The sequence below is a fragment of the Thunnus albacares genome, chromosome 7, assembly GCF_914725855.1.
Source record: "Thunnus albacares chromosome 7, fThuAlb1.1, whole genome shotgun sequence".
NCBI classification, from domain to species: domain Eukaryota; kingdom Metazoa; phylum Chordata; class Actinopteri; order Scombriformes; family Scombridae; genus Thunnus; species Thunnus albacares.
The window spans coordinates 9,834,579-9,861,235 of NC_058112.1; the positions used below are offsets into that span (position 1 = coordinate 9,834,579).

The following is a 26,657-nucleotide window of genomic DNA, read 5'->3' on the forward strand; positions in this document are numbered from 1 at the left end:
CTTGGGTCAATATCCAGCTCACATGATACATCCATAGTTGACTGTCCACACATCAGGCAGATTTCTCTCAATTACTTGGCTCTGTAGGAAATGATTGAGTTCTGGTGACTTGTGTTTGCTAAAAGTAATGTTCACCATGTTGATGCAAAGCACTCGCCCTCTCACTGCTGGTGTTAGAAGCATCAAAGGACCATATGCTATTCATTTGAGTGTTTATCTGGACTATAAATAGAGTTTGTGAGATCTGTTTCAGTGACAAATTTAGGCTATTTCTCAAGGTGTGTATTAGTGTGTGTGAGCACACATTTCTTGTCACTCGTCAGGAAAACAATGTGGGCATAATGTCAGGACTCAGGCATGCAAGGAGGAATGCTGATCAATGTAGGCAGAGAGAGAGAAAAAGAGAGAGAGAGAGAGAGAGACAGAGAGAGAGAGAGAGAGAGAAAGAGAGGGAGATGCTTGAGAGAAAGAAAGAATAAATAACATATATTAACAACATAGAAAACCATGACGGTAGACAGAGATAAAGATAAAGATAAAGACTGTCCTCCAGGAAGTAACTACAAGACCCTGACAACCACAGAGAGATGCACCGAGTGTAAACAAACAAACTACAAAATTTTTGCTCATCATAATCATTTTCAGCTGACCACATCACCTGACTTTTAGGTTTTTCCTCCAGACTCAAGCATCCAGACACTAATCCTATCCAGTTAGATCATTTTGTCATATATAGTCATATTGTGCTGTTGAACTGCTTTGATTCTGAGTTCATTTTAGCACATACAAGGAAATAACAAAGGGAATTAATCAGTAACTATTTTAAGAACAAGTCAAGCCTCTAAAGTCATGACACACTACAATAGAAAAATGTCTCACATGCATTGAGCAAGTTGGCAAACTGCACCAAAAAACAAAAAACAAAACAAAACAAAAAAACACTAGATATAAAATACACACATGAGTGTGATGCAAGAGGATAACTCACAGAATACCATAAATATAAAATTATTTCATGTCAATTTTCTTATAAATTTCTTTTGTATGCAGTAGTGGAAAGTTTGGCCAGATGGTGGTGCTACAGGAGTATTCCAAAATGTTGGAATTAATCCTCTGACATCTGTTTTCATCATTTTTCATTATATTTTGTCATGGATTAAACTGTCGATAATGGGGGAATTTTCACCTGAGAACAGCTGAAAGGTCAGGAGGTCACCAGGCATCATCCTCTGGAGATCATAAATGTTTGCATTTTAATTTTAATTGCAAAACTGACAACAGTGAGGAGTATTTGGACTACAGATAGACAGCTGCTGTTTTGCAGTTTTGTAGTTAATAGACCATCTGATGATGATGAAACTTTTGCTAATTTGAACAATAATATGGTCTGACCTATAATTTCATTCACTGTAAACATGCAGTGCCTTCGGGACACTTTTCTTTCTCAGCTGTTGGTTTTCTTTTATCACGCCAGACAGCTGACACCGATCACTGCTGGACAGTCATGAACACATGGCCTTCGGTAGAACAAAAACAACACATAGGGTGAAATGAAAAGCCCGGGGGGCAAATACTGAGACTTCACATCTATCATCTCCTCCATGAATTAAAGTATGTTAATGTAATAGACTGTAATCCACATGTATCAGAGTTTAGTTTTTGAAGAGCAGCCAGTTCATTGAAATATGGTTAGTAAAACCACACTGCTGATATTAACCATATTTAAAGGGTTCTTAAAGGAATAGTTCACCACAAAATGAAAATTAAATCAATTATTTGTAAAGCTAAACACACTCTGAGTTCGCCTCATTATTCAATCTCAGCCTTTACCCAAACTGTTAAAATTCTGTTAGTGCTTGTGACACCCCCTCCCACATCGAAACAATAAGCGTGGTGAAAGGAGTCGGGCCTGCTGGTGTTCCCAGCCTTTTCCTTCCTGCCAGTGAGAATGAAAGCAGAAAGCCTCACAGTGTTTCCTCTCCTCTGCTGTTATTTAAGGGTGACTCACCCCAGCTCACCAACAATACACACCACCCTAAGAAAGGTGCACAGTTGAAGGGTTGCAATGTTACAACACACACACACACGCACATTCCCAATGCTCTAATACACTGCATATAAACACACATACACACACACACAACATAAATGCAGTTGGGTAATGGGCCATCAGGGACGTTGCCAAAAGGCCAGAGTGGTCGAAAAAAGGGTCTTAAGAGGGGGAAACGGTTCCCAGGCCTCCGAGAACAAAACTGTCTTTTTTTTCCCCAATATGGTGGATTTAAATGCTCCCTCAGACTCAGCTCTATCGCTCAGCAGCAGCAAGCTGGTCCACATGGAGACCAATGCTGCGGCTCAGTGAATCCACACGTTCACTGTATCTGACAAGTAACACCACAATAAATGCATCTACCAAACCTTCATGTTGGTAAACCACTGACTGCTGCATTTCATCAGCACAGCAGAGACAACAAAACCCTCATCGAAATAATAACTACAGATGTATGCTGTAGAGACCTTTTAAGATAATTTGCTCTTATTTTTGTGCGGCTCTAGTCTTTCCACAAACCACATGGTCAGAGGCAGCACATCAACAGAGTGGAAAATGAAAGCGGGAGAGCAGCCAGATGATAATATTAGAAAATGGATCCAACTCACTGGTTGAAAATAGAGATTATCTAAATGCCAGTCAAGTAAGGATAATAAAGCTGCAGGGATGAATGTTGTATGGTAATGAGGGATGAGTCAGGGATAATGTTTGTGAAAGGATGGGCTGAGAAAAAAAAAGAACTTTTCTTCACTTGTTAACAATAATTTTCATCATTTAACATCAACTCATCCCCATAAAATTAGATTTGTCAATGCACAGCAAAATCTTACCATAACAGCAGAGCAGACACATCATTGCGTTTTTACCTTTCCTCCTCCAAAACCAGTACTTGCGCCGACGTTTCATTGTCAGTCCAGTGTTAATTTTTGATAAAAGAAAAAAAAAAAAAAAGATGAAATACCAACCCAAGATCTCCTAACACATATATTCAACTAGCTACAGTGCTCATCCTTACTGTGTTGTCCAGCCTGTGCTCCCTGTTTGTTAAGGATCACCTACCCGAGGCAACATATCTCAGACAGAACCTCCGGGAGCTGGTGGCAAGGGCAAGGTAGTCCATGCTGTGTCCCAGCCGGTGGGAAGAACGCAGTTGAAACAGTGGAGAAAGAGAGGTGTACAGTAAAATACTAATAACTATTGCTCAAGTTTCATTTCCTATGTAGTAACGGCGACCTAAAATACACCTCTGTTTGGCCACTTTCTCTCCTTCCTTCCTCTACCTCAGCCAGTGAACAAAGAGGCACAGGAGACCCTGACTAGATGCTATGCTGATACCAACTATACTCTCCTACTCAAACGTAGACAGACAGCACTGCAGACACAGATGAGTCATCCACCAACACCTTACATCTTTCTGTCCTCTTTTAGACGGGATGTACTTAATTTCGCAAAGGTGAGCGGAAAAAAACAAGGGCAACTGCTTCACATCGTCCTCTCTGTAAACTTCCTCAAAGTGGCTTCCAGAGTCCAGCGGGCCAGTGCGACAGGTCTGTGTTCTCCTTTGCTGAGCTCAGACTGAGCTTGTAAGGTAAAAGAGAGTACAGTAGCTTTCTGGGAAGAACCTCACAGGCTAACAATGTCAGTCAGGAGGAGAGGAAACAACACACACTGCAGTCAGGAAACACTGGCTGGCACATGGAAAGAAAAACAGTATGTCCTGGCTGAAACACAGCGGATATTAAGGCTCACGTTGACCTGAGATACAGGGATTCACACTAATAAGCTCTGACAGTGTTTCATATTTGCCACAACTCAGTGTATCAAACACAAAATAGATACAGTTTGGAGGTGAAATAAATATTTACAGTGATGACAGTAAATTAGAAACTCAATTAGAGAACAAGCCGGCCTTTAATGCTGTGTGAAATAAAAAGGTGCACGTGCAAAAACATGTGGTTACTAATTAAGTCTTTATTGTTACCCAACCCTCTATTCTGGAAAAGTTGTACACATTTCTATAGAAACAGTCCAAAAGTAGCTCATTGTTAGTTTCCTCTATCCACTTCATTGTTTTCCCTGCTGGTATTTGTGAGACATGTCCTGTCTTACCAGAATGAGAGAAACAGTGCATGCACGTGTGTGTGTTAGGGATAGACTGACACTCTTCCCTGTTTTAATATTAGTGAGTCAAAACGAAATTGTTAAAGAGCAAAAAAGTATGATTTTGAGGAACTCAGGATATGGTGTACATGCACGGCTGCTTTGGGGTGAAGGGGTGAAGGAGTACATATGACTCCACCTGTCTTCCTCAAATACTGAGCATGTAGGTCCATCTGGTGGTCAATGGGTGAATTTTTTTTTTTTTTTTTAGCATTTACCTCTATCTACTGGAACATTTGCTTAACTAGAGCGTTTCAGACTTTATGGGAAATACTGGTGTGTAAGTGCGTTTGTGAGAGCATGCACACACAACAGCTGAGGAATATTACACACAGGTGTATTACTCATTTTCTGCTGAGTGGAGCTCGCACCCACTGAGATTATCATCTGAGCAAACCTATAACCACCTCCACACACAATTACGTCTGGTCTGAGACATCTCTGCTAGACACGGAGTAAACTCAGGGAAGAGATTCAAGTAAGGAAATCCTGCATTCCTTCATTTTATCAAGAGATTTACAGCCACTTGGCGAGGTATGGAAATTTTTTTATGGCCTTTGTGTTTGTGCAACCTGAGATTAAAAAAATCTTTGAGAACTAGTCGAGACATCATAGTCACACCATGCACTAGTTACATATGCAGCATATTGATCTGGCAACATGGTAAAGTCATTCATATTTCTTCACTTGAGGCTTACTGACTGGCTTACTGGCTCTATCAGGATGAGATTTCCTCCTCAGTCACATGACCTGATCAGTGTGCAAAGAACAGGATATTGTGGGAAAACACAGTTAAAAACAGGATTTATGGGAACAAACTAATGACAACAAAGCTTTGAAAAAAAATCAGAAAAACTGTAATTCCTTAGGTACAGTTTGAGACAATTACAATGACATACTTGAATATATTACTGAATTGAAGCCTTAAAGGATACAACTGGTGATTTCCTATATTTTTTTTATTGTCGACAAATCTTATGTGCAGAGCCAAATCAACAATGAACTGATCCTACACATGATATTTGTAAGTATATATTCATTGTGGGTTTGGCTCTGCGAATGAGACTTGTTGACAATAAGAAAAATATAGAAAATCAGCAGCCTTATCCTTTAAATGTAAATGCAAAGGCAGCTTTCTTAATTACTGTAAGCTTTCTGAGACACATCTAAAAACTTAGTAAAAACAAAGGAGCAAGATTTTTGTCTTGTCCTTCTCTTGTACTTTCACAAACAAGTAAAGACTTCATCTCAGAGCCTATGAAATGCTCACAATGGGTCATGATAATAAGTTGTATTACTACTCTGTCTGATATTAGATTGAATATTTGCTTGTTTGCATATCCTAGTTACCAAAAGTGTCTCTGAAAGAGTAAAAATGCCAAATTTTGAGTGCTAAGTGAATTTGATATTCAACTTGAGTCTTATTGTGAGGAGATGAGACTCTGTTTTGTTCATGGGTTATTTAGGACTTTAACTTTGGTATGACCACAAAAGACATTTTAGAATTTGATTCATGCCAAGTTCATCAAGCATTAAGCAATGAATCTACATGTCAGGAGGTGTGATTTAGGGGTAATATCTATTGACGTTGTACAGCAAGTACTCATGAAGAGTAATCATTTTCAAACCATCATAAACCAAGCTGCACAAGAAAGCACTGTAGCCTGAAGTGAGTTAAAGCCAATAGAAGACAGTAAGAGGGTTCAGTTCAGGATGAATGGGCATCAGTGCACCAAAACAATAACAGCAGCAGTAGGCTAGCAGGCCACACAGCATCTGATTCATACAGTCCCACTGCCTCTATCTTAGCACACAGAAAACAAACAGCTCCATTGTTGGAGGCTGATAAAGCCGTCCTCACAGTAGCACCATCTCAAACCTAAATGCCCCAAGCTATTTCTGCTTTAAACACAAGATATATTTCACTATGCTAATAGAAGGAACTGAAAAATACAGTTTATATAAACTCATCTACACACAGGAGAGATGCACAAAAACAAATACACTTCTTTGAAATGTGTGATGGAATTTAAAGAGAATATGATGGTGATATATGTGACAACCATACTCTATTACGCAAGAGCTTACACTGAAAATTTCTGAAAATACAGACAGGCAGCGTGCACACCCAAAAATGGCTATAAAATGGAGTTATGGCAGGATAACAATGTCCTGTAATTTACCTTCAGCAATGACCCACTCAGAAAGGACAACAAAGTTAATGACTTGTTATTTCCTAACCATGTGTGCAGGAAGAAGGGATCAGAACAGACATAATTTAGCATCTCCTTCAGCATAAATAACATAAAAACCCATTTTATGCCACTCCAGAGAATCTTATAAAAGAGGATGGAGTCATAATGACAAATCATTAAAAGTGTAGGGCTGCTTCTCTGCTGAAAGGCATGCATGCAGCCAGGCATGATAAAAATGCTGGATCAGTAAGAGTCGTCTTGGACCAAGTCAAATGGAAGGAATTACTATTCAGCTGTGACAGGGGAAATAAGTTATTTTTGTTTTAATCATTGCTTTCACTTCATAAAATCAAGCACAGTTCACATTGTCAAGGTTAGTTTTACTTCTGCGAAAACTGATGAAATGATGTGATGACCAGACGAAATGTATTTTTGAACTGTGATATGACTCTATATGTGACTCTCTATGACTCCAGTGCATTTGACTCCAGTATTACCAACACACACATCCTCTGATTCACAGACAGATAATATCACAGGGTATTCTAGTGATTACCTCACTTCCTGACTACCTGGGAGGTGTGACTGGGTCCAACAAACTGCACCTTACGAGCTCAGCACAACTTGCCAGATCTTAACGGTGGCACAATCAACCACAGTGGCCAAAGTTCACATATAACTGCGAGTACAGTAGAGTATCCTAATCTACAGGTTTGCTCAGGTACTCCGCAGAGTTGCAAGATAAGACGAAGCTATGCAAACATCTCCTGTTTCAGTTGGTCATGTCCAGACAATACATCGACTGCAGGAGTGCTGATATGTATTTGGATCCCTGCTTTCTGAGAAATATACCTGGAGAATCACCAAGGACTAAAGCCTTAATGACAAGCTTTCAGTCAAAGCTGTCAGGCTTCAGCTCTGCATGGATCCATCTAGAAGCCTGCGTGGAGACAAATCCTAAAACTGTCTTTAAAAGTGATCAAGGATGTGATACAGTACATTACAGTAATGCAAGAGTGCCAATCAGAGTACTACTCTTGACATGTTCCTCAGACAAATATCCTGCACAGAGTCACAATTGCAAGACTTCCCATGAAGTGAAGGAAAATGTACCCTTCAGCATGTAGGCGGTTACACAACAGGCCGGGACTTGCCTCTGAAACATTCATACCTGGTGTGTAAACAAGGGCTATAATGTAGGTGTGTTACAGTCTGGCCATTCCATGCTTTCCCAACCAGACTGACAAAAACACACAATGGCTAATACAACACATGTAACAGGGAGCAAGTCATAACAATGAGTCACCATGAATTCAGTCATAGTCTGAAGCACCTGTGATAATTCCTCACATTTTACTCATGCTCTTACATCGAACAGTACAAGAGAGTGCGCAAAGTCCTCATGTATGTAATAAATCAGATAAACCAGTCCAGATAAAACGTAAACCAAAGTATAATTTTGAAAATCTGAAAAAATATCTCTTATGTCCAAGAATATCACTTTGAATCCCTTGAACTAGTTTTGAGATGGTGTAGATATGGTTTCGTTATGAAAATAGTTTGGCAGCATTCCCTAAAATCTCACCTTCTTCTTCTAGCTCCGCAGTTTCCAGACCTCGTGTTTTTTTGCGAAAAGCAACTCTTCTAAAGCCGTCCATTCTTCTGTGTGGCACTGGCCGCTCCAGCATTGAGATATGTAGGTAATGCGCATTCAAAATAACCCCAAGAGTAACTATGAAAAGTTTAAGAAGGGCGATCCCCTCCTTGCAAGAAACTTAGCAACGCGTCCAGCTGCGCAGCGGCAGCCCATACGCGCCTGTAAAGGAAAATATCTGCACAGTCTCTCCGAGTCAATAAATGACATCATAAAAGTGATCACACACCAGAGTCCAGTACACAGCTGTAAGCATGCGACAGGTGGCCTCGTCCACTAATCCACCTACAATGTCACCTTGATGGGGGTGTTTCCCAAGCCCCACCCTTCTCTCCCCTCAGTGAGTACTACTGGCGCGCAGACCTCCCTGTTATTGTACTACTATGTCCAGATTATTGGCACATATACGCACAGACACATACAAAGATTTATGAGACACCATATCAATATGATAGGTCACTTTCGAAATATAGTCTTCATTTTGGCATACTTGGATTTATGAGATAATAAATCATAATTATAATAAATTAACTGGATATTATAAGATGCAAAATTACTCATGAGATAATAAACCATGATTGTGATTTATTAAGTCACCAGTACTCACAATTTCAGTAACTTATTGTGATTGGTCATAATCAAAATGATGGTAGTATGTAGCCTAATTATGTAAATCAAGTAAGTCAGTAAGTAAAAATGACAAGCCATTATTCTGACTGTATTAAACAAATTAAGTCATAATTAAGAATGAGAATTCTCTCAATGATCATTTTAAATATTTCCTTATTTTGTTATTTTCCTGGCAGGAATTGACTTCTGAATCCATGTGACTGTCTACTAATTGATTACAGCTCAGATGAATCAACATTTTACCACACAAATTGGATTCATCTGTGGTTTTGGCACAACAGTTCACACAGGGTGTTTGTATACTACTGTATGGTGTCTGGTTTGCAGTCATGCAGTCTAATAATGGTGAGCAAGCTACTTAAAAAATGAAACTTGCTTCATCACAGTAATAAAAGCATTTTCTTCTCTCTGAGCTAAATCTTTTCGTCAGTCAACAGATGGACTCAGGATTTGTTTGGGAACTACATTTGGAAGAAGTTTACATACCAATATCAACTGAAAATACTATTATCAAAGTATTCAGGAAACCAAGACACAACTGGAGCAGGAAATTGAAGAGGGAGCCAGCTTGATCAGGACTTGCCAAGAGTAACATACCATTAGAACCAAAACACAGTGATGATCTTCTTATAATCAGATGAGCTGAGTATCTTTGCTGATGTGTCATCTGTTGTCATTCCTCTAATTACCTCGTCATCTGTCTGCAACAGATTGCTTTATTTCTCTGTACTGATTCAAATCACAGTCCTTGTGCATCCTTTGTGCTTTAAAAGAAGTCATCCTGTTCTGTTAAAGTCTGCTTAAATTGATACAGATAAACAAACACAAGTATCTCTTCTTTTTTTCTTCTTTTTTAACTTTTTAATCTTTCTTGAGTGCAGGGATACATGAAGAAATAGACACAAAAACAAAGTCACATACAAATCCAAGGACAAATCTTTTATTTATTTGTGAAACCAATGAAACACTGTTTTAAATGGAGGAGAAACTGTAAAATCCACTGTAGTACAGCATACAGCTATCATTCTTTTTAAAACATGTTTTTTTCTCTTTCATTGGATTAGTCTCTCTCCATCCACTGCTATATTGTGCAAACAAACCAAGAGAGTTAGGTCACCAATGAGCCTGCATGGGTTCAGATGATACTTTTGGACCACAAATATTTTCATCACTCTGTAGTTGCAAAAGTAATCTATAATGCAATCTACACTGTTAACAAAGACAAATCCAACAAATGTACATACACACAGAGAGAGAGAACAGAAAGAGTCCACTCATTCATCGTTGTTATAACAGAAATGCTTTTATCTTACAACACTTTACTGGCTATGTAGTTGTAGTTTATCCATTTCTTATCCATCTGGCAAAAGTATTTGTTCAGTGCAGTGTAGAGAAAAGACACTGATGTTAAAAACAGTATGAGGGTAGAAAGACAAAGGCAAATCAATTATGCAACAAACGTCACAAATTCCTTCTATGTCAGGCAGACTTTGCTCTGTTCCTCTCTGACCAAAACTGAAAGAAATAACACCTTCATTGTGTCAACTGTTGAGTTGCCAAAGGAGGCTGACAGTAGTGCTGGGACTGTGAGAAGAAAGTTGGGGACACTTCTGCTGTCTTACCTTTCTTGTCAACCTGCTGGTTAATTCATGGTGACGGAAATGGTTAAAAGATCAGTTAAATCTTATCCAGATCAGTCTACGACCGCTGCTACTGTATTGCTATAATGCATAGTACATAATTGTGCTTGGACAGTATTGCATACTGTTTGGAGGACGCATGTGGAGACAGCTAAATGTAGAGCTGTTACAATGATAGACAAGTGTAGCTTGGGATAGTAAACTGTCATTTCAGTAACACTTTTTTATCACTGTCATGGTGTAGTAGGGGTAAGATAACAGTTTTCTGGGCAAACCAGTGAAAGCTAACGGAGAAGACAGAGAATACTTTATGGTAAGAATACAACATAAACGTGATGGTGACGGTAACTCAAGAAGAGGCACACCTTTGGAGAATCCTCTGTTCACAACTAATGTTAAAAAAAAGGAGGTCAAGTCACTCTATGGTCACTTAAACCTGTGCAACTCAAAAGGCAAAAACCCAGGCCAACAGCCCTAGTCCTGATCTCAAACACTCTCAGCCTCTCATCTATCTCAGTCTCTAAAGAGATCTGAGCTATGTCACAGACACAATCACATCACCAGAGTCTGCTGTAAAAACAAATAAAAATAAAAGGAGGTATAAAATAGTCTTTTATGCACATGATTTGCAAAAAATCTTTGTATAAAAAAACCACAAGCATCCCAAGAAAGACTAGTGACGTTAGAAAGGTATTTGAAATCCACCCATCACCACCACAAGAAACTATTTTCTTGTAATTAAATTTTTTACTTATTTTTTGATTATTACACTGACAAAATCTAACTTTTTCAATGCTGTATTGTATGACATGATGTTTAGTGTGTTAGGCAAGTTTTAGACCTTTTTACTAGACCAGTAAAAACTTTTGCAATAAGGACGTTTTGCTTTTGGGTTCATTGGTTTTCCTTTCTTGAAGAGAACAGAATTGGCCGTGAACAGTTGTGAATGTGCCAAGTTGTCTGTGATCACTGAAGTCTTCACCACAGAAGTAAAACACGTCTTGACTTCCATCCTGAAGAATGACTGACAAACAGAAAAAAAACATTCCAGTAATAAATATCTCAGAAACTTGTCACAAATCAATATGTAAATAAATAATCAATTGAGTTAATAAATTATGAATAAATACTAATACAAATGAGGGAAAAGATTCCCATGATTTGTCACTCTGGCTTTTGCATCTCAGTTCAGTTCCCAATTTTCTGTTTCCAGGACAGGATGTCACTTCCAGAGAAGAAGAAAGCGTCCTGCTCCTCTTCTGCGACCCAGGTAACTAGGAGGCCTGTCGGTGCCGGGCCATGTAGTGCTTGGGGGGGTCACAGAGTCCAGTAAGCACCTGGTTGGACTACAAGGTTGGGGAGGGGGTTAAACTGAGGGAACCCCTATCCAGAATGTCTTTGTCTCTGCATGACTCCTACCAGACCGAGGCCAGGGCCTGGGCTGGAGCAGTGAAGTTAGGTGCCAGGGGGCTGAGGTTGCTGGGCCAGGCAGTTACGAGGGTCGCAGGGGGAGAGAAGGACTGCTTGGTGTTCCTGGAGGTCTGCCGCAAATTTAGGACTGAAAGGATGCAGAGACACAGGAGAAAAGAATAAATAATAGTGAATGATAAACACAGGTAATCTAAAGGCTATGAAGGAAAGAAAAACTGTTGTTGGAAGAATAAGGTTGCACCAAAAAAAAAAAAAAAAAGAAGATGTCAGGTCCAAAAGACTGATGTGGTTTTCTGAGGGAATAGTTCTACATTTTGGGATAGGCGCTTATTCACTTTCTTTCCTTAAATGAGAGGATTGATCTCATGTCTGTGCAGTAAATATGAAGCTAGTGTAGCCCGTTAGCTTAGCTTAGTACAAAGACTGGAAACAGGGAGAAACAGCTAGCCTGCCTCAGTCCAAAGGTCTAACACCCCCCCACCCCCATTAAAAGACAAACTGTCATTTTTACACTTCAGTTTTTGTAAGGATTAAGCAAGCGAGATACAACATGTAGCTTCATATTACCATCATCAAACTCTTGTAAAGAAAGCAAATGTCAAACTATTCCTTTAAAACCACCCAGACACAAGGAAAGGCTACTTCAAGACAAAGTATTTGGTGAGAACATCTACAGAATAAAACCAGAGAATAAAAGTATAGGCTAACCAGTAGGGATGTGCAGAGAGCCGAGTATTTGTATTTGTATCTATATTTGTTGAGGTAGCAAAATTATTTATATTTGTATTTGTATTCGAATAAAACTGGAAATAGGTGTAAAAATCCAGTTTTTGTTTTAATTACGCTTTTAATTTTAGAATATTCAAGTGTTAAAATAAGTGTTTATGAATAAACTATTGATTATGATGGAGGTCCCCACACTGTGTCTTGAACTCAAGTCTCCCAGATCATAGATGACTCCGCTGACTACTGAGCTAAACTGAGTGCATTGCCAATGCGCAGACAGACCTCTACTTATTTATACACTCATAACACAGAGACAGCACAGCGTGTAACATTTAGGGAAGAACTTCAAAGGTGATTCTTGCTTTGCACTTTTTATTTATTGCCTATTTTTTACAACCTAACTTTGTGGAAAGGAGAAGGAACAACAGGTTGTGGAGAGTCCCTTGGGAGCGCTTGTGTCAGTAGCTCAGCTTTATCTCTGGGGAACACCCCCAACTCCAGGAGTGATGTCAAAATAAGGAAATGTGCATCATGTAGCAGGTGGATGTGACTCCTCTCGTTAAGGCCTGCTGATAGACGTACCAGCGGAGTAGAGGAGAGAGACTGAGAAAGCGATGTAACTGACCTGCACGCTGGTGTTTATTTTTTCTTCCTGAAAACAAATAATTTTAAAAATATTTGTATGAAATAAATACTCGTAAAAAAACAACAATTTGTGCTTTGCTGAATGACATATTTGTATCGGGCACACCCCTACTAACCAGCACAACGCTACAACCAAACATTGCCTCAGATCTGTCAGCAGATTCCTAAATGCTTTGCATGAATGTCTCTATCTAGTGACCAATATAAAGATGGATGAATTGTTGTCCAGTCAGTTGGTAAACAAACAATAATTCTGGCCACATGATAGTGACTGAATACAGTGCTTATGCTAATATTTCTCATAGACTTGTCAAACACATGTGTCACTAGTGAACGTTAATTAAAGCTGGATTCCAGTTAGGTGCCCCAGTCCCTGCCTTTGTGCATACTAGCTCACTGGCATGGCTTCCATCATTACTGTTATTAGCTACACCTGTGCTTTTTCTGCTACAGTATGACAAGTCAAAATGTCTGCTGTGAAGGTCTATAAGAGAGAAACTAAAGCCACATTCAAAGTTGAGCTTTCACTTTGGAACAAAGTCATAATTTAAAATCATGTTTTTAAATTGCAAGTAAAAAAAGGGAGAGTTGATATTAGATACACAGTACCAGTCAAAAGTTTGGACACACTTTCTCATTCAAGAGAATGGGAAGGTGTGTCCAAACTTTTGACCGGTAATGTATACAGTGATAGCATGTATATAAAACCGTCATGCAAAAACACTGTGAATGCAAAGTGAAAAAGAATCCCTTCACTTCCCTTTCCCAATGAAAAGTGTTTATCATTTATGCAGAACAAGGTTTTTAAAGGTTTCATAATTGGTGCATAACTAGTTTATGTAAAGTGAACTGAGAGCATGCAGGATTATCTATCTTCCAGATGCAGGTATGCAACAAGATTATAAAAAGTCCGTGTACATTAAATAGGATGTAATTGGCTGCAGTTAGGAGCTGTGTACTTTTTGCATAGATAGATAGATAGATAGATAGATAGATAGATAGATAGATAGATGTCAATGAACCTACTACTAGCTGGTTCTACAGCGTGTTACCTGCGGGCTAGGGAGGCTCTCCCTCGCCTTAGTTGTGGGGAGAGTGACGATGCAGCAGGCTGCTGACAATCTACAAGAAACTGATAAATTAGACAGATATACACAGTGGTGACACTCAGGGTTAGACAATAGGACAGAGAAAACAGGGAAGACAAGACAGGAGCAGGCCTTGTCAGAGACAATGACACTGACTGCTACTGTAGTCTGACTGCTCTGACTTATGTTATCCATATGCATTTATAATTCTGCATAATATCTGTACTTTATATCCTCTATTTTTACTTCGTTTGGTTTATCTTGGAGAGGAAATGTGAATTCTCCTTTTGTTATGCAAATACATGTTTCACAGTGCAGATTAATGGAGCTGTCAAAGAGAAAAGAGAACAAGAATAGCAATAGAAAAAGATGAGTAGAAACAGAGTAAAGTACTTGAAGTCAGGCTGAGTACATCCTAGCGGACATATTCCCCTGCATGCCAGTTACAGTATACACTTGCACATATGTGAATGCAGCTAACATTGTAAACCAGTCTCATCTGACCACACTGACAGGACCAATCTCTGGACTGGAAGTGGAAAACACAAAGACAGACAGAGACATGGAGATATTTACACACACAGACATGAAAATCCAATATTGTATTGATTTGTATATCACAAAAACAGAGGACAGACACAGCGGGGCTCATGCTGAAAAACCCAGAGCAGCTCTACTCCAGAGCACCTGCTGCTCTTTGCCATTATATTCTCAAACTCCCTTGTAAATCCACACCAGTCATACCCAATGAACACTTGTCTGATATACAATATGATAAGGGAGAGAGAGAGAGAAAAGTTCAAACAGCATTTGACAGGAAAGAAAATGGAAATGTGATCAGACACTGCCATCTTGTGGTAAGAACCGGCATTTCTGTGAGAGAGGCTTGTCGAGGCATTGGTAATCAGTGTAGGAATATATGGATTTAGTTTGTCCCCTTTTGCTTTTCTTTTTGATACTACACATGAGCGATGAGGAGGAATAAAGAGAAGACAATCCAAGAGGAGGTTGAGGCACAGAGAGGAGGTCTGACTGGTTTTTCCCATAGACTGTAAGGTTTTTGCTTACTACAGATCAACAGTGTAACACACTTTAATCCTGTCGAATGCTCTTTGACAGAACTTGATATATTATAAAATTAAGCATGCATTAATGAACCGGAAGGAATATACTTTTGCGGCATAGATATAAAATAAATATTTTCTTAGGCGTATAAGCATAGATTAGTTAAATTACATGTTAACAAAATGTGGAAAAAAAGATGTAATTCACTGAGTCTGCCACAGGGAGGTACTGCAAGTCACTGAATGCTGAAGCAGATCCTGCAGCCATTTCTTGCTTGGTTTTCACTTTGAAACGTTTCCCTGTATTGAAGGAGAGCTGTACATGATCTGTCACCTATTATGTTAGCAGCTATTCAGATGCATAGAAAGATTCCTGATATTTAATTTGAAAGTTGTTTATTAAAATTCTAAGCAGTCCATCTTTCATTTAACCATAACAACAGCAGCCAAGGGCTCCTTCTTCCTTCTGTATGTCCAAACCGCAGACACATGAAACCAGTTATTCCTCCTCTCTGTATCCCACCTAATCCTGAGGTTTCTGGGAACTGTGTTCACATTGTATATCAGTGCTGGGTGTGGCGACGCCCCAGAGAGATACTCTTTTAGAATGAATCATCGCTTTCGGCGAAGGTAAGGAGACGCTGAGGCAGAGCTATAGGATGGGGACAGTTGACCTACGTCTTGTCTTGAATAAATGAATCGGCTTAACTCTAAGGTTAGCCAATCAGAGTCTATCATGATGGGCTGGTGGCCCAGACACAAACTGGGGTAAGCCAAGTTAAGCAGAGCTGGAGCTGAGGTCTGGATTGTTTCAGAAAGAGGGTCTGAAGTACCATACATGGACGGACAGGTGGTTAGGTCTACAGAGGGAGGACTACTGAGGGTCAGGGAGGTGCTCAAGGTGTGGGTGGTGATCATGGAGGGGCCGTGGAACCTGGTAGGGCTGGAGGGAGCCGTAAGGGAGGCTCTGCCACTTACTTTGGGCGGGCTGCTTTTTATCTTGGGCACTTTAGCGCTGCGGCCACGGTGGGTCTGCTCGTGGTCAAACTCCAGATCCTCCAGGCGTTGGGTCAAGGCCAGTTTCTGCTGGATGGCCATACGGAGGAGGGAGTTCAATGTCTTTTTCTCATCCTCTGCTGCTGCCAGCTGCCTCTGCATTTCATCCAGCTGGGTAACATACTCGTCACATCTAAAGAGATGGAAATCATTATTTACGTCAATATGTGCAAATTCCATGTGCATTTTTTTACACTCTAAAGGTAATGTTTACATTTTTATTTTCGCATTTTAGCCATTTCATTTTTCCAGAACCTCTCTCACCTTGTGGCAAACATGGCCCTGAGAGACGAGAAGGTGGCGGCGTCTTCTTTTAGAGCCTTCAGCTCGTTTCTCAGCTTCATCATGGTCTCTGTCACCATCGTCTTTTCATTCTCATACTTGCTCTTCAAATTAGCCAGTGCAACCTCTGCTGTCTGCAATGTGGATAATCAGATTTAACATTTTATTACATGTAGGCTTAATACCCTGTTTACCCGAGATATTGCATAATTTCCTTAATTTTTCACCTGTTTATTGGCCTTCAAAACCAGCCTGAGTGTGGCGATCTGCTCTCTCTTGGTACTGAGCAGGGACTTGAGCTTCAGTATCTCCTCCATGCAGGACTCTTTGTCTTTGTCAAGCATGGGTGCCAACTCCCTGGCTGCAGCCCTCTGCCTGGACAGCTGCAGTGAGCGGTCAACAGCCCTCTGGAGGTGTTTGATCTGGTCTCTGATGATGGCGTTCAGGTTGTAGATATTCATGGGCTCCTTACGCAGGTCCCCACCTGCCTCCGAGGGCACTGGAGATGGGCATGGAGAAATGTTGATGACTGGGGAGCCCATAGAGTTGCGGGTGGGGCTGCCCTGGTAAGCTGGGGACTCCACTGTCATGGTTGGTGTATCACTGTGATTGCTGTCTTTGGATGGGGAGTCCATGGGACTGCGAGGGGACTCAGAGGAGCAGGCTGCAGAGGCTGCAGCAAGGCGTCGTGCCAGGCGAGGTGAAAGCAATGCCCGGGGGTCATCTGAGCCTTTCAGGCTGCCACTGCGTGTGACGCGGCTCTGACGGTAGTAGTCGAGCATGACGCGATTGGGTGTCTCATTGTTGCACAGGCAGACATGGTGGTAGAGCTGTGCCAGTTCCTCACTGAAGGTTACCAGCTCATCCTGTGCTGCGTTCAGCATGCCCTGACTCTCTGTGGCTGTGCTCGTGGCTGCTCGGAGCTCTGCCTCCAGGCTCGCCACCCTCTCTCGGCCCTCACGACAATTCCGCTCCAAATGGGTTACCTGCTTAAAAAAAATCAGTCAGACATTCACAATGTCATAAATTGCAAAACAGAGCTAAGTGAGATAATAGCATCCAATAACAAAAGAGTAAGGATATTCTTGGCTGCAGAGGGGAATGTTGCAATCAATGCAGCAATAAAAACAAATATATGAATGTACTAATGACAAACCTGTTCACTCAGTGCCTGAACCCTGTCGTCACTGTGGCTGTCTCCCTGCCCCTCCACAGCCTGGTTGTACTTCTCCTTCAGGGCCTTGAGCTCTGCTTTCAGGTCGATCACCTCTGTCACCGCCACCTTGTACTTACACTCCAGGATCTCAAACCCATGTATATCAGGATCATGGTGACCATTGGCTGGTGGTGAACCACCATCAGGCTTCTCACTCTCCTGTGAGTCATCAAGCTCTTTGTCTCCATTGAGACGTTTCATGGCATTGACGCGCTCTGTGAGGCGATGGACCCGCTCATTCTGCTCGGTCAGGGCACCCTGCGTGTGCTGCAGCTGGGTCTGTGACTCCTGCAGGTTCATGAGCAGCGCCGTCTTCTCACACTCCACCTGCAGGATGGGAGGTTAGAGAAATGCCATGAGAGGCAGTCAAGACATTGAGGGAAGAAGTAAAATGCTGCACAGATGTGTCATGATATACATACTGTACATATACAGCACCAGTCAAAAGTTTGGACACACTTTCTTATTCAACGGAATGGGAAGATGTGTCCAAACTTTTGACTGGTGCTATATATACATGCACAGAACACAGGACAGTGTTTTAACTCCAAGGCCTTTATCTTGATCACTTATATATTCATATATCATTATTTAATTTATATTCTTATTATATACATTTATAATGCTCAATAAATTTCACTGATGTTTTCATTCACATTAACAAATGAATACTACTGGCAAACACAGCCGAACCAATCAATGTACATGCTTTTACCTACAATAAAATGAACATAAAATACCGGCAATATTTAGACGCAGCTGATAAAAGTTATGGAAGGACTCAGGCTTAGTTACGCAAAGAAGCATAATCAGTATGACCTACTTAAACTCCATTACATTAAGGGGCTAATAAAGATAAAGACAGTGAACTATGCAACTATCATTATTACTAAGGCACTAAGTGAACAAACACATGCAAATCACAGACTAACAATGTATCATATCAGTTGACCTGACTGTACAAAGGTGTTCAAAGGAGTGTCCAAAATTAAATCTGATGGTTTAGACTATTGTAACTGAGGTCAAGAGCTGTTTAAATGTTTGATCAGTTATCCGATCAGGGGAATGAATTGCCTGCAACACTGAAAGCGTATTGAAACTTTATTGATCCAGCTCTTGACAATCACTGAAGAATTAAATAAGTAATTAAAATTGGAATAATAATTTATGCTTAGAGTTAAAAAACTAAAATGAAATCATGGACATTCTTTAACGGTGTCCATACTGCGAAAGACAAAAATTACTTTCTAAAATTCAACCAGCAATTAGAAGGCTAGAGTAATCAACTCTAAAGAGAAAATTGACTAGTGAGTAATTGTGTTGCATGCTGCTAAGATAGCAGCCTTAAATCCAATTTTCAATTTCCCACTTGAGCTCCACTAGAACAAAAATGTACTTAATTCGATTTCTGCATGAATCTAATCCACCTAGATTTGTATGTCGTTCAACATATTGTATGTATTCCTCCTGTATGGTGTGAATGGTCATGAGTGTTTGCTGCACTCATGTGAGAAAGGCAGAAAAAAGTGTCCAGTCCCTATACTATATAATATAAGCTTCTCATTTACACTCTCTGTGTTTATGAACATATCAGCTGATCACAATATCAGGTTGGGACTAATTATGGCATAAATGTCAGAGTAGAGTGCCTGTGGAGAAAACAGTTATGTAAAACTTTACATCTTTAACATCTTCCCTCCCTGTTAGGATATTTCAGTCTTCTTCTCTCTAACCTAAAAGCATAAAAAGTCAGATACTGTCTTACCTCTGCATCTGCTCCCCCTGCCTATCAGATGCTAATGATCCTGACAGGGCTCTCTATAACAGACAAAACATCAACATAGCAAATAGCTAAATATCCAGTAAAGCCTTTGGTGCTTGGTGGTATTTTTTATCCCACTTCTCTTGTTCCCAAAATGTCATCACCTTGTCATTTCCTTTATGTTACCACTGGCAAACTATGGACAGGAATGGAGGAGCAATAAACACACACATAGAAATTGTCCAATGTGTTGTGTGTTGCTGGGTTCTTCCCTCCACAGTATATCCCTCAATATCCCTCTTTAAAACAACTGAAATCTTCCCAGACAGCAACTCAACAAACAGCCTGTGACATTCATGTGGCGCCACTACTGTCCATGAGAACATCCAATGAAGGGCTGAACAAGAAAAAGTACTCTCTAGTGGCTGCAAGTCAACACTGGAGATTTTATTTGGGTTTTTATGGGTAATTTGATTTACTGGGGGGTTTACTGACCCTTCTGTGTGACCTTTTGTACCATAAATCACCTGTAGCAGCTGCTGCTTGAGCTTCTGTATCTCTGACAGGTTGAGTTCACTGAACAGGTCCGGCACAGGGTGCAGACCTTCTCCCTTCCGCCCTGGGCGATAGTCCCCATTCATCTTAGCCAACGCCGTGCCTGTGTGGAGGTGTCCGTTGCGGCGGTTGCTGTCCTCATTGTTGCCATTAGCAGTAGGGATGGTGCTGCCGTTGGTGCCGTTGGTTCCGTTGGTCTCCTCAGGGAACTTGAGGCCCTCAACGCCAGTGACAGTGAGCGCCAGATGGGCCCCGGCTCCGTACACGCTATCACTCAGGCTGATGTGGTGGGCAAGTTCCTTCCTCAGATTGTTCTTGTGCTCACGCTCACTCTTGAGAGCATCCAGGGCCTCTTCCAGTTGACCATCAGAGATTTCCTTCAGACGTAAGGCGTCTTCAAGCTGACTGTTGAGAAGAACGGTCTCCTCTTCCAGCACCTTAATTTCGTGTTTTAGTCCCTCATACTCCACCTGGAGAGAAGCAGAGAGGACAGGAGGGAGCAAGAAAATAGAGTGAAGGAGTAGAAAACAGTTGAATTTTATTTCATTGATGAGTTAATTATGCACTGGATGGCCCAAACCGAGGTCAAAATAGAAAGGCCAAGAGAGAGGCATGAATAAAATTATTCAGGGATTTTTTGATATTTACTGTGTATATATATGTTTTTGTTTAGAATTACGCATTCATATATTATTTTGTACATGAATCACATCAGTGGTTAAAAGAATCATTAGTCAACAAGTAGGGATTTAAATTTGATTTCAAATTCATCTTAGTGATGTGATGCATCCTTTAAGACCAGCAAATATGGTATCTAGTCTTACATTTTAATATTTATATCATATTGATATACAGTGTGTATTATTCAAAATTGGAATGAAAAGGATATTATATTGCTCTGTGTGATTGGATGGGGAGTGAGACAACCTCTCACAAGAAATAAAGGTGTAAAGGGTGATGAGCACACAGCACTGTGTGATCATACATATCCTGGAACTGTTAACCTACTCAGAAACATAAAGGAGAGCACATTTGAGGGTGGTATTGGAAGTGATTATGAGAAACTGAGTGTGAGTCATTCTTCTCAAATGAGAAGGGGGGTTGGTGTGTCACCATTAAAAGTGATGACATGTGGGACAGAATTAGTCAGAATTAGTATATACTGTAAGTGTGGTGTAATTTAGCTCTCACTTCACTTGAGAAGTGGGCAAAGTTTCACTGTATGACGTACAAGGTAATACAGTGCTGATATTTTTCATACTGACCTGGCTCTGCTTGAGTGTGGAGACCAGTTTCTGCAGGGTGATGTTTTCCTCTTCTAGCTCTGTGTAATCCTGAAGCAGCCTGGTCTCTCTGAACTTGTACTCCTTGATCTCCTCTCTCATCCTGCTCCTCTGTAGCTCCAGCATCTCGTTACTCTGGAGAGGAGAATATAGGGGTGGAAAGAGCGAGGGGGATGGGTACAATGAGGCAAGAGGAGGAAGAAGAGAGCAAAAAGGCGAAGAAGAGTGTAATTAAATGCTTCTTGATGGCCAAAGTTCATATGTCAGACAATATTTAATCATTTTAAAATGGGGTGATATGCACAGTAATGCCACAACCTTGTACTAGGGGAATACAAATACTTATAGTCTGAGGATATGAAAGTTAATGAAATGCAGTCATCTTCGATGCAATGAGTCAGCACCTGCAGACTCCCAGGAACATCATTCTTTTGGGTCACTCGCTGTGCAGAGGTAGAAACATGAGCATATGCTGGACCAGACAAAGTATAGATGAGAGAAATGCACCAACCAAATAAATCATAAATCTACAGTACGTACAGTACTCGGGAAGCACCGTTTAGACACCTCAGAAAAATCATCTGTGCTCACACAACTGTTGATGGTAAGTTTTACTCCAAGAAGTAGGGATATGGTGAATATCTTCTCTGTTTTGCTCAGTCTAGGTCACTTAAAATGCATCAGATAAACACCTCAGAAATAATGTAATAATATAAATGTGAATGATGATGGTTAGTTCATGGGTTAAAGATCTCACTGCCGGATTTTTACAGTAATCAGTAGTAGATAGGTGACAACTGTTCTTATGTAGATGCAAAAGATTAGCTATACAGTATCTTCAAACCAGGAAACAGGAATGATGTTTCTATTTTAAACACATACATAACTAAATATGTATAGTACATTGCAGCTATTGAGTAGAGACCTTACATTAAGTGTGGAACACAAAATAATGAATTTATTGTATGTGTGTCTCACTGCAGAGCTGCCTGCAGCTCTCTGTACATATGGCAGAAGTGCTGACCCAGACACAGTGTCAGGAGTGGGCGTGGATACACACAGGAGGGAGAGAGCTGAGACACATATGGCCTCTTATGGGTTTTCAACCTCTCTTTATATGTGTGTGTGTGTGTGTGTGTGTACGGGGGGGGGGCTTTTGGAACTGGCAACTGGACTGAAACTAAAGCCCGTTATGATACACTGAATCTTTTGATTTGTACAGTGGCTGACAGCAGCTCCTATATTCTTGAAGCTAATGGAGCCTAAATTGCAGAGTCCATAGATGTACAGTAGTGCTGTCTCTGCAGCTGCACTGAAAATACTTTTGTACTAATCTAGCAAAAGAGCACACCAAAATATGACATCTTAAGAACATAATTGCCAGAGAAAACGATACAATAACACAATTTAGGAGCGGTATTATTAATGACAATTACCCTCCATTGCTACATGTTGTCCAATTACATATTCATGACAATGTGGGGAATTAAGTCTTGAGCTGGGTATGAAGTGCACAGGATTAGAGGCCAATTATCAGTCAGTGAGGCTCTACAGAAGCGTAGCTGATCGGGGGCTACAGCAGCCGGGGTCAGGGACAGTGTGGCACACAACACTGGCTCTAAGCCCGCCACGGGGCAGAGCTGGGAAACCCACCCCTGACCTGGCGCTCACAGCACAGATTGTGACTGTGACAACTTTAATAGATTCATGATACAATGGCAAGCATGGCAGAAGTCCAGCCATCTTGTATTCATTCATCATTCCCATCACTGTTGCTGTGGCAATGGAGAATAAATACAAAATGGTGCCACAGGATAGAGAATAAATGTAAAGTAAGGTGGACTCAGAACTATAGGATTAATTTTCTTTGTAAGTTTAGGCATTTTTATTAGTTTAGGTACAGCACCAGTCAAAAGTTTGGACACACCTTCTCATTTAAGTGAATGGGAAGGTGTGTCCAAACTTTTGACTGGTACTGTGCATATTTTCCCTTGTAGATTCCAAGATATACTGTAGGTGATTGTCTTTTCTTGTATATTGAATATACAGACGTCTATATCTTGACATTATCATCATCATTATCAATGGTTACCTCATGCATATGGGGGGAATTGGGGTTTTATAAATTCATGAAAACATAATTGAATCACAAAAACTCATGATAATATGAACTATATTAGATGCCAAATGTATTTGTTGTCCAAAAATCCATTTCAATTCTGACTTACTGACTAAAAACAGCAGCAGCAAACTTTCTCTGGCTAAAGTAAACTTTCCCCAGAAGCTCTTTCTTGATATGTTAATAATGTTTATGAAAGGCTGCTTAGAACCAGCAAACCTTTTAATTAGACGCAGGTTGTGACAAACGAAGCCCCCAGTGTGACTGCAACACCTGCTTCCTGCGGTGAAAAGGCAACTCCTAATGAGGATTTCAAAGAGAAGCAAAAGGCATTTGATGAACACATCATCAAAGAGCCATGATCATGATGCAAACAGGTGACAGGTGTGCATTGGAAGAATAACAACTCATCATGAATATGTTCTGTCAACTGTGTTTATCAAGTAATTAGCTTCTAAACTCTAGATTATCTTGACCAATGAACCTGTTGCAAATACATTACTTCTGCTTACATTGATTGTTACATTTGACATTTTATGGGTTAAAACAGCATGCGTATAGTAACGATTCAACCTCACAACATTCCCTAATGAATAAAGTGAATGAGAGTGTGTGTCCTGTGAGTGTAGTGCTGGTTGTGTGATGCGAGCAGCCTGGCTCACTCTGTCCCAACACATGTGCCGAGCTCAGGGCATTTCACTTATTCCACAGCTTAGCACCGGATTTGCCCCCCACAATGGGGTCGTGGCCGCGATGTCTGACCCCAACTCGAACCCCTCTGCTGCCCGCCACAGAGGCTGCAGACACGCATGCACGTACGCACATGCATATTGTTTTCTCTGTGCGAGGTTTGACCCTTTTCTGCCTGTCACTGTGACCTTTGCCTTTATCAAACACACTGATGTAAACTAATGTAAATGAATGTACCGTAAATAAGGCTGGACAGAATGTGGAAAATAGACATTAAATTCAATAAACTGCAATAATGACTGAGTATGCTTAAATACTAGATTTAATAGTTTGCAATACATTTTTCACAAACCTGCCATAACTTTTTTTAAAAAAGTTAGCACAAAAACTTGCATTTTCTGTTACTTGGATGCATCTTTCAAAATTAATGATTTTTTTTTTTTTTAACTCAGCCTCAACAACCAGCAAACCTCTATGGAACTACAGCCTATTTTGCACATCTGCATACTCTTCATGATTGATAGAAAATTAAACATTTACAACAATTTCTAAAACTAACACATCACAATCAGACAGCAGTTGCTGCATTTCTACAGTACAGCACTGAAACCGAATAGGAACAGTGGCTCAGGAGGTAGAGCGGGTCGTCCACTAATCACAGGTTGGTGGCCAGCACCTTGTATAGTAGCTTGTTGTGTGCGTGAATGGGGGAATGAGAGGCAAATTGTGAAGTGCTACATAAATGTATTTAACATATTCAAAATAAATATTCAGTAATAAAATGTATAAATAATAAATGCTACCAAGTATAGCTCAATCACATTTCAATTGAAGATCTTTCCAGATTTACTGAGACAGATTAAAAAACAAGATATTGGTCAAGATATCCTGACTTTGAGTCTCTAGTATGGGTCATGTTCCAAAAATGGTAAATCCTACATTTCCCATAAGGCAGCTCAATAGTGTTGTTTGCTATGCCCACTTCTCTCATGACATCATTAGGGTTTGTTTTTTTTTTAACTTTGGAAAGCTCCCTCCAAAGCCACAAAATAAATCATTCAACTGTTTCCACAGGCTGAGTTATGCTCCTCATGACAAATAAACTGAACATTATCTATAAAATCAGAGGAAGGCTGCTTTACCTAATACAAGGAAAAAACTAAAAATAGAATATTATTATTAAAATCAGTGTTCACCCAGTCGTATAAGTTGTACTGTCAGCTAATGCAGTGCTGTTTTGACATATATTACATGCCTGATTTCATGTGTTTTGCTGGTGTAGCACCAAGTAATAAATCACCCGTCTGCGGAGTTTACAAGCTCACCTCTCGTAGCTCCTGCACCAGTATATTGAGCCTCTCATTCTCTGACTGGGCGTTGGACGCCACAGAACGGCTAAGAGTCAGGTCAGTCTGCAGTTCCAACAGACGGCCCATGTAGTATGCCTCCTTGGAGGCTGACTCCTGCAGTAACGTCTCCTCATTCGTCTCCCCATCCTCTGCCACCTTACGCTGGTTGGTGTAAGCCTGGCCGAATGCCTGGGGAGGTGGAAAAGGGGGGATGGTTAGATAGTGAAAGCGATGCAAAAGTGACAAAAAAGAATAAAACAAACAACCTTCAATCTTTTGTAAAGTCAAAATTAAAGTGACACTGATCCAAATCCTGTCACATAACATCAACATCCTAATCCACGAGGGGGATTTGTACCCACTGGCATGTAAATCTAGCACATCTTTCACAGTCATGGCCACTAGGCGTACTCCTGCTGCACTTTTGACCACCGACAGCACACTTACAGTGGCTGTCCCGCGAGGATACCTGCTCTCTGTCTATGTGGGATGATGTTTCACTGTGATCAATAGACACACTGTTCCCATTTTCCTGACACAGGTTTTCACAGCACTGAGAGCTGACTTGTCATGATAAAGGAGCCAGGGCTTGATTGAGAAAATCAAAGCAGGAACCGACAGCACAACAGGCCTACCATACTGCAACAAGCGCGCTAGTCAAGTGTGGCAACCCTTTTTGCTAAAGTAATACATATACAGTCACTTCATGCAATGTTAAGGGAATGATGTCATTTATATTGTATGAACAGCCCTGCACTATTTTCCTACTAGCCCTCCTCAACATCTATGCAGCTGCTGCTTCAGTGGTTCAATAAACACTATGAGCCATCCTTCACTTTCTCGGCAGATCAGCAGGAAAAATGAGTACGGTGTCCGCAGTGGCCTCTGCAAAGACAGAGGATCAATACTGCTTCCTCAGAAAAATATTTTATGGTTTACAATTGCTACATGACACCATAAACATTACAGCATGCATGGATATGATCTCCGTGGTGCAGTTCCTGGACTTGACCAAATTGACCGTACAGCCTAAATCATAAGGGACTCATATATTTTAGACTA

General features: G+C 40.6%; 2 protein-coding genes across 9 annotated transcripts in view; both read right to left on the reverse strand.

The window, feature by feature from the left end:
• Positions 1 to 8,353, reverse strand: part of fgd4a (FYVE, RhoGEF and PH domain containing 4a) — a 51,135-nt gene extending 42,782 nt beyond the window's left edge. The window contains exons 1-2 of one of the 3 annotated variants that reach the window (XM_044355747.1): positions 3,110 to 3,643; positions 2,881 to 2,938 (exon numbers count right to left, since the gene is read on the reverse strand). In XM_044355747.1, coding sequence (XP_044211682.1) covers positions 2,881 to 2,938; positions 3,110 to 3,121 — 70 coding nt within the window. In that variant the 5' untranslated portion in view covers positions 3,122 to 3,643. Of the gene's footprint in view, positions 1 to 2,880; positions 3,644 to 7,990 lie in introns of those variants that run through there. The other 2 variants (XM_044355745.1, XM_044355746.1) reach the window with 2 other exon arrangements.
• A 1,260-nt stretch (positions 8,354 to 9,613) lies between these two features.
• Positions 9,614 to 26,657, reverse strand: part of bicd1a (bicaudal D homolog 1a) — a 37,576-nt gene continuing 20,532 nt past the window's right edge. The window contains exons 2-10 of one of the 6 annotated variants that reach the window (XM_044357486.1): positions 25,572 to 25,784; positions 21,420 to 21,572; positions 20,127 to 20,624; positions 17,778 to 18,164; positions 16,849 to 17,610; positions 16,604 to 16,755; positions 16,262 to 16,472; positions 14,184 to 14,263; positions 9,614 to 11,887 (exon numbers count right to left, since the gene is read on the reverse strand). In XM_044357486.1, coding sequence (XP_044213421.1) covers positions 11,785 to 11,887; positions 14,184 to 14,263; positions 16,262 to 16,472; positions 16,604 to 16,755; positions 16,849 to 17,610; positions 17,778 to 18,164; positions 20,127 to 20,624; positions 21,420 to 21,572; positions 25,572 to 25,784 — 2,559 coding nt within the window. In that variant the 3' untranslated portion in view covers positions 9,614 to 11,784. Of the gene's footprint in view, positions 11,888 to 14,182; positions 14,264 to 16,261; positions 16,473 to 16,603; positions 16,756 to 16,848; positions 17,611 to 17,777; positions 18,165 to 20,126; positions 20,625 to 21,419; positions 21,573 to 25,571; positions 25,785 to 26,657 lie in introns of those variants that run through there. The other 5 variants (XM_044357487.1, XM_044357490.1, XM_044357488.1 and 2 more) reach the window with 5 other exon arrangements.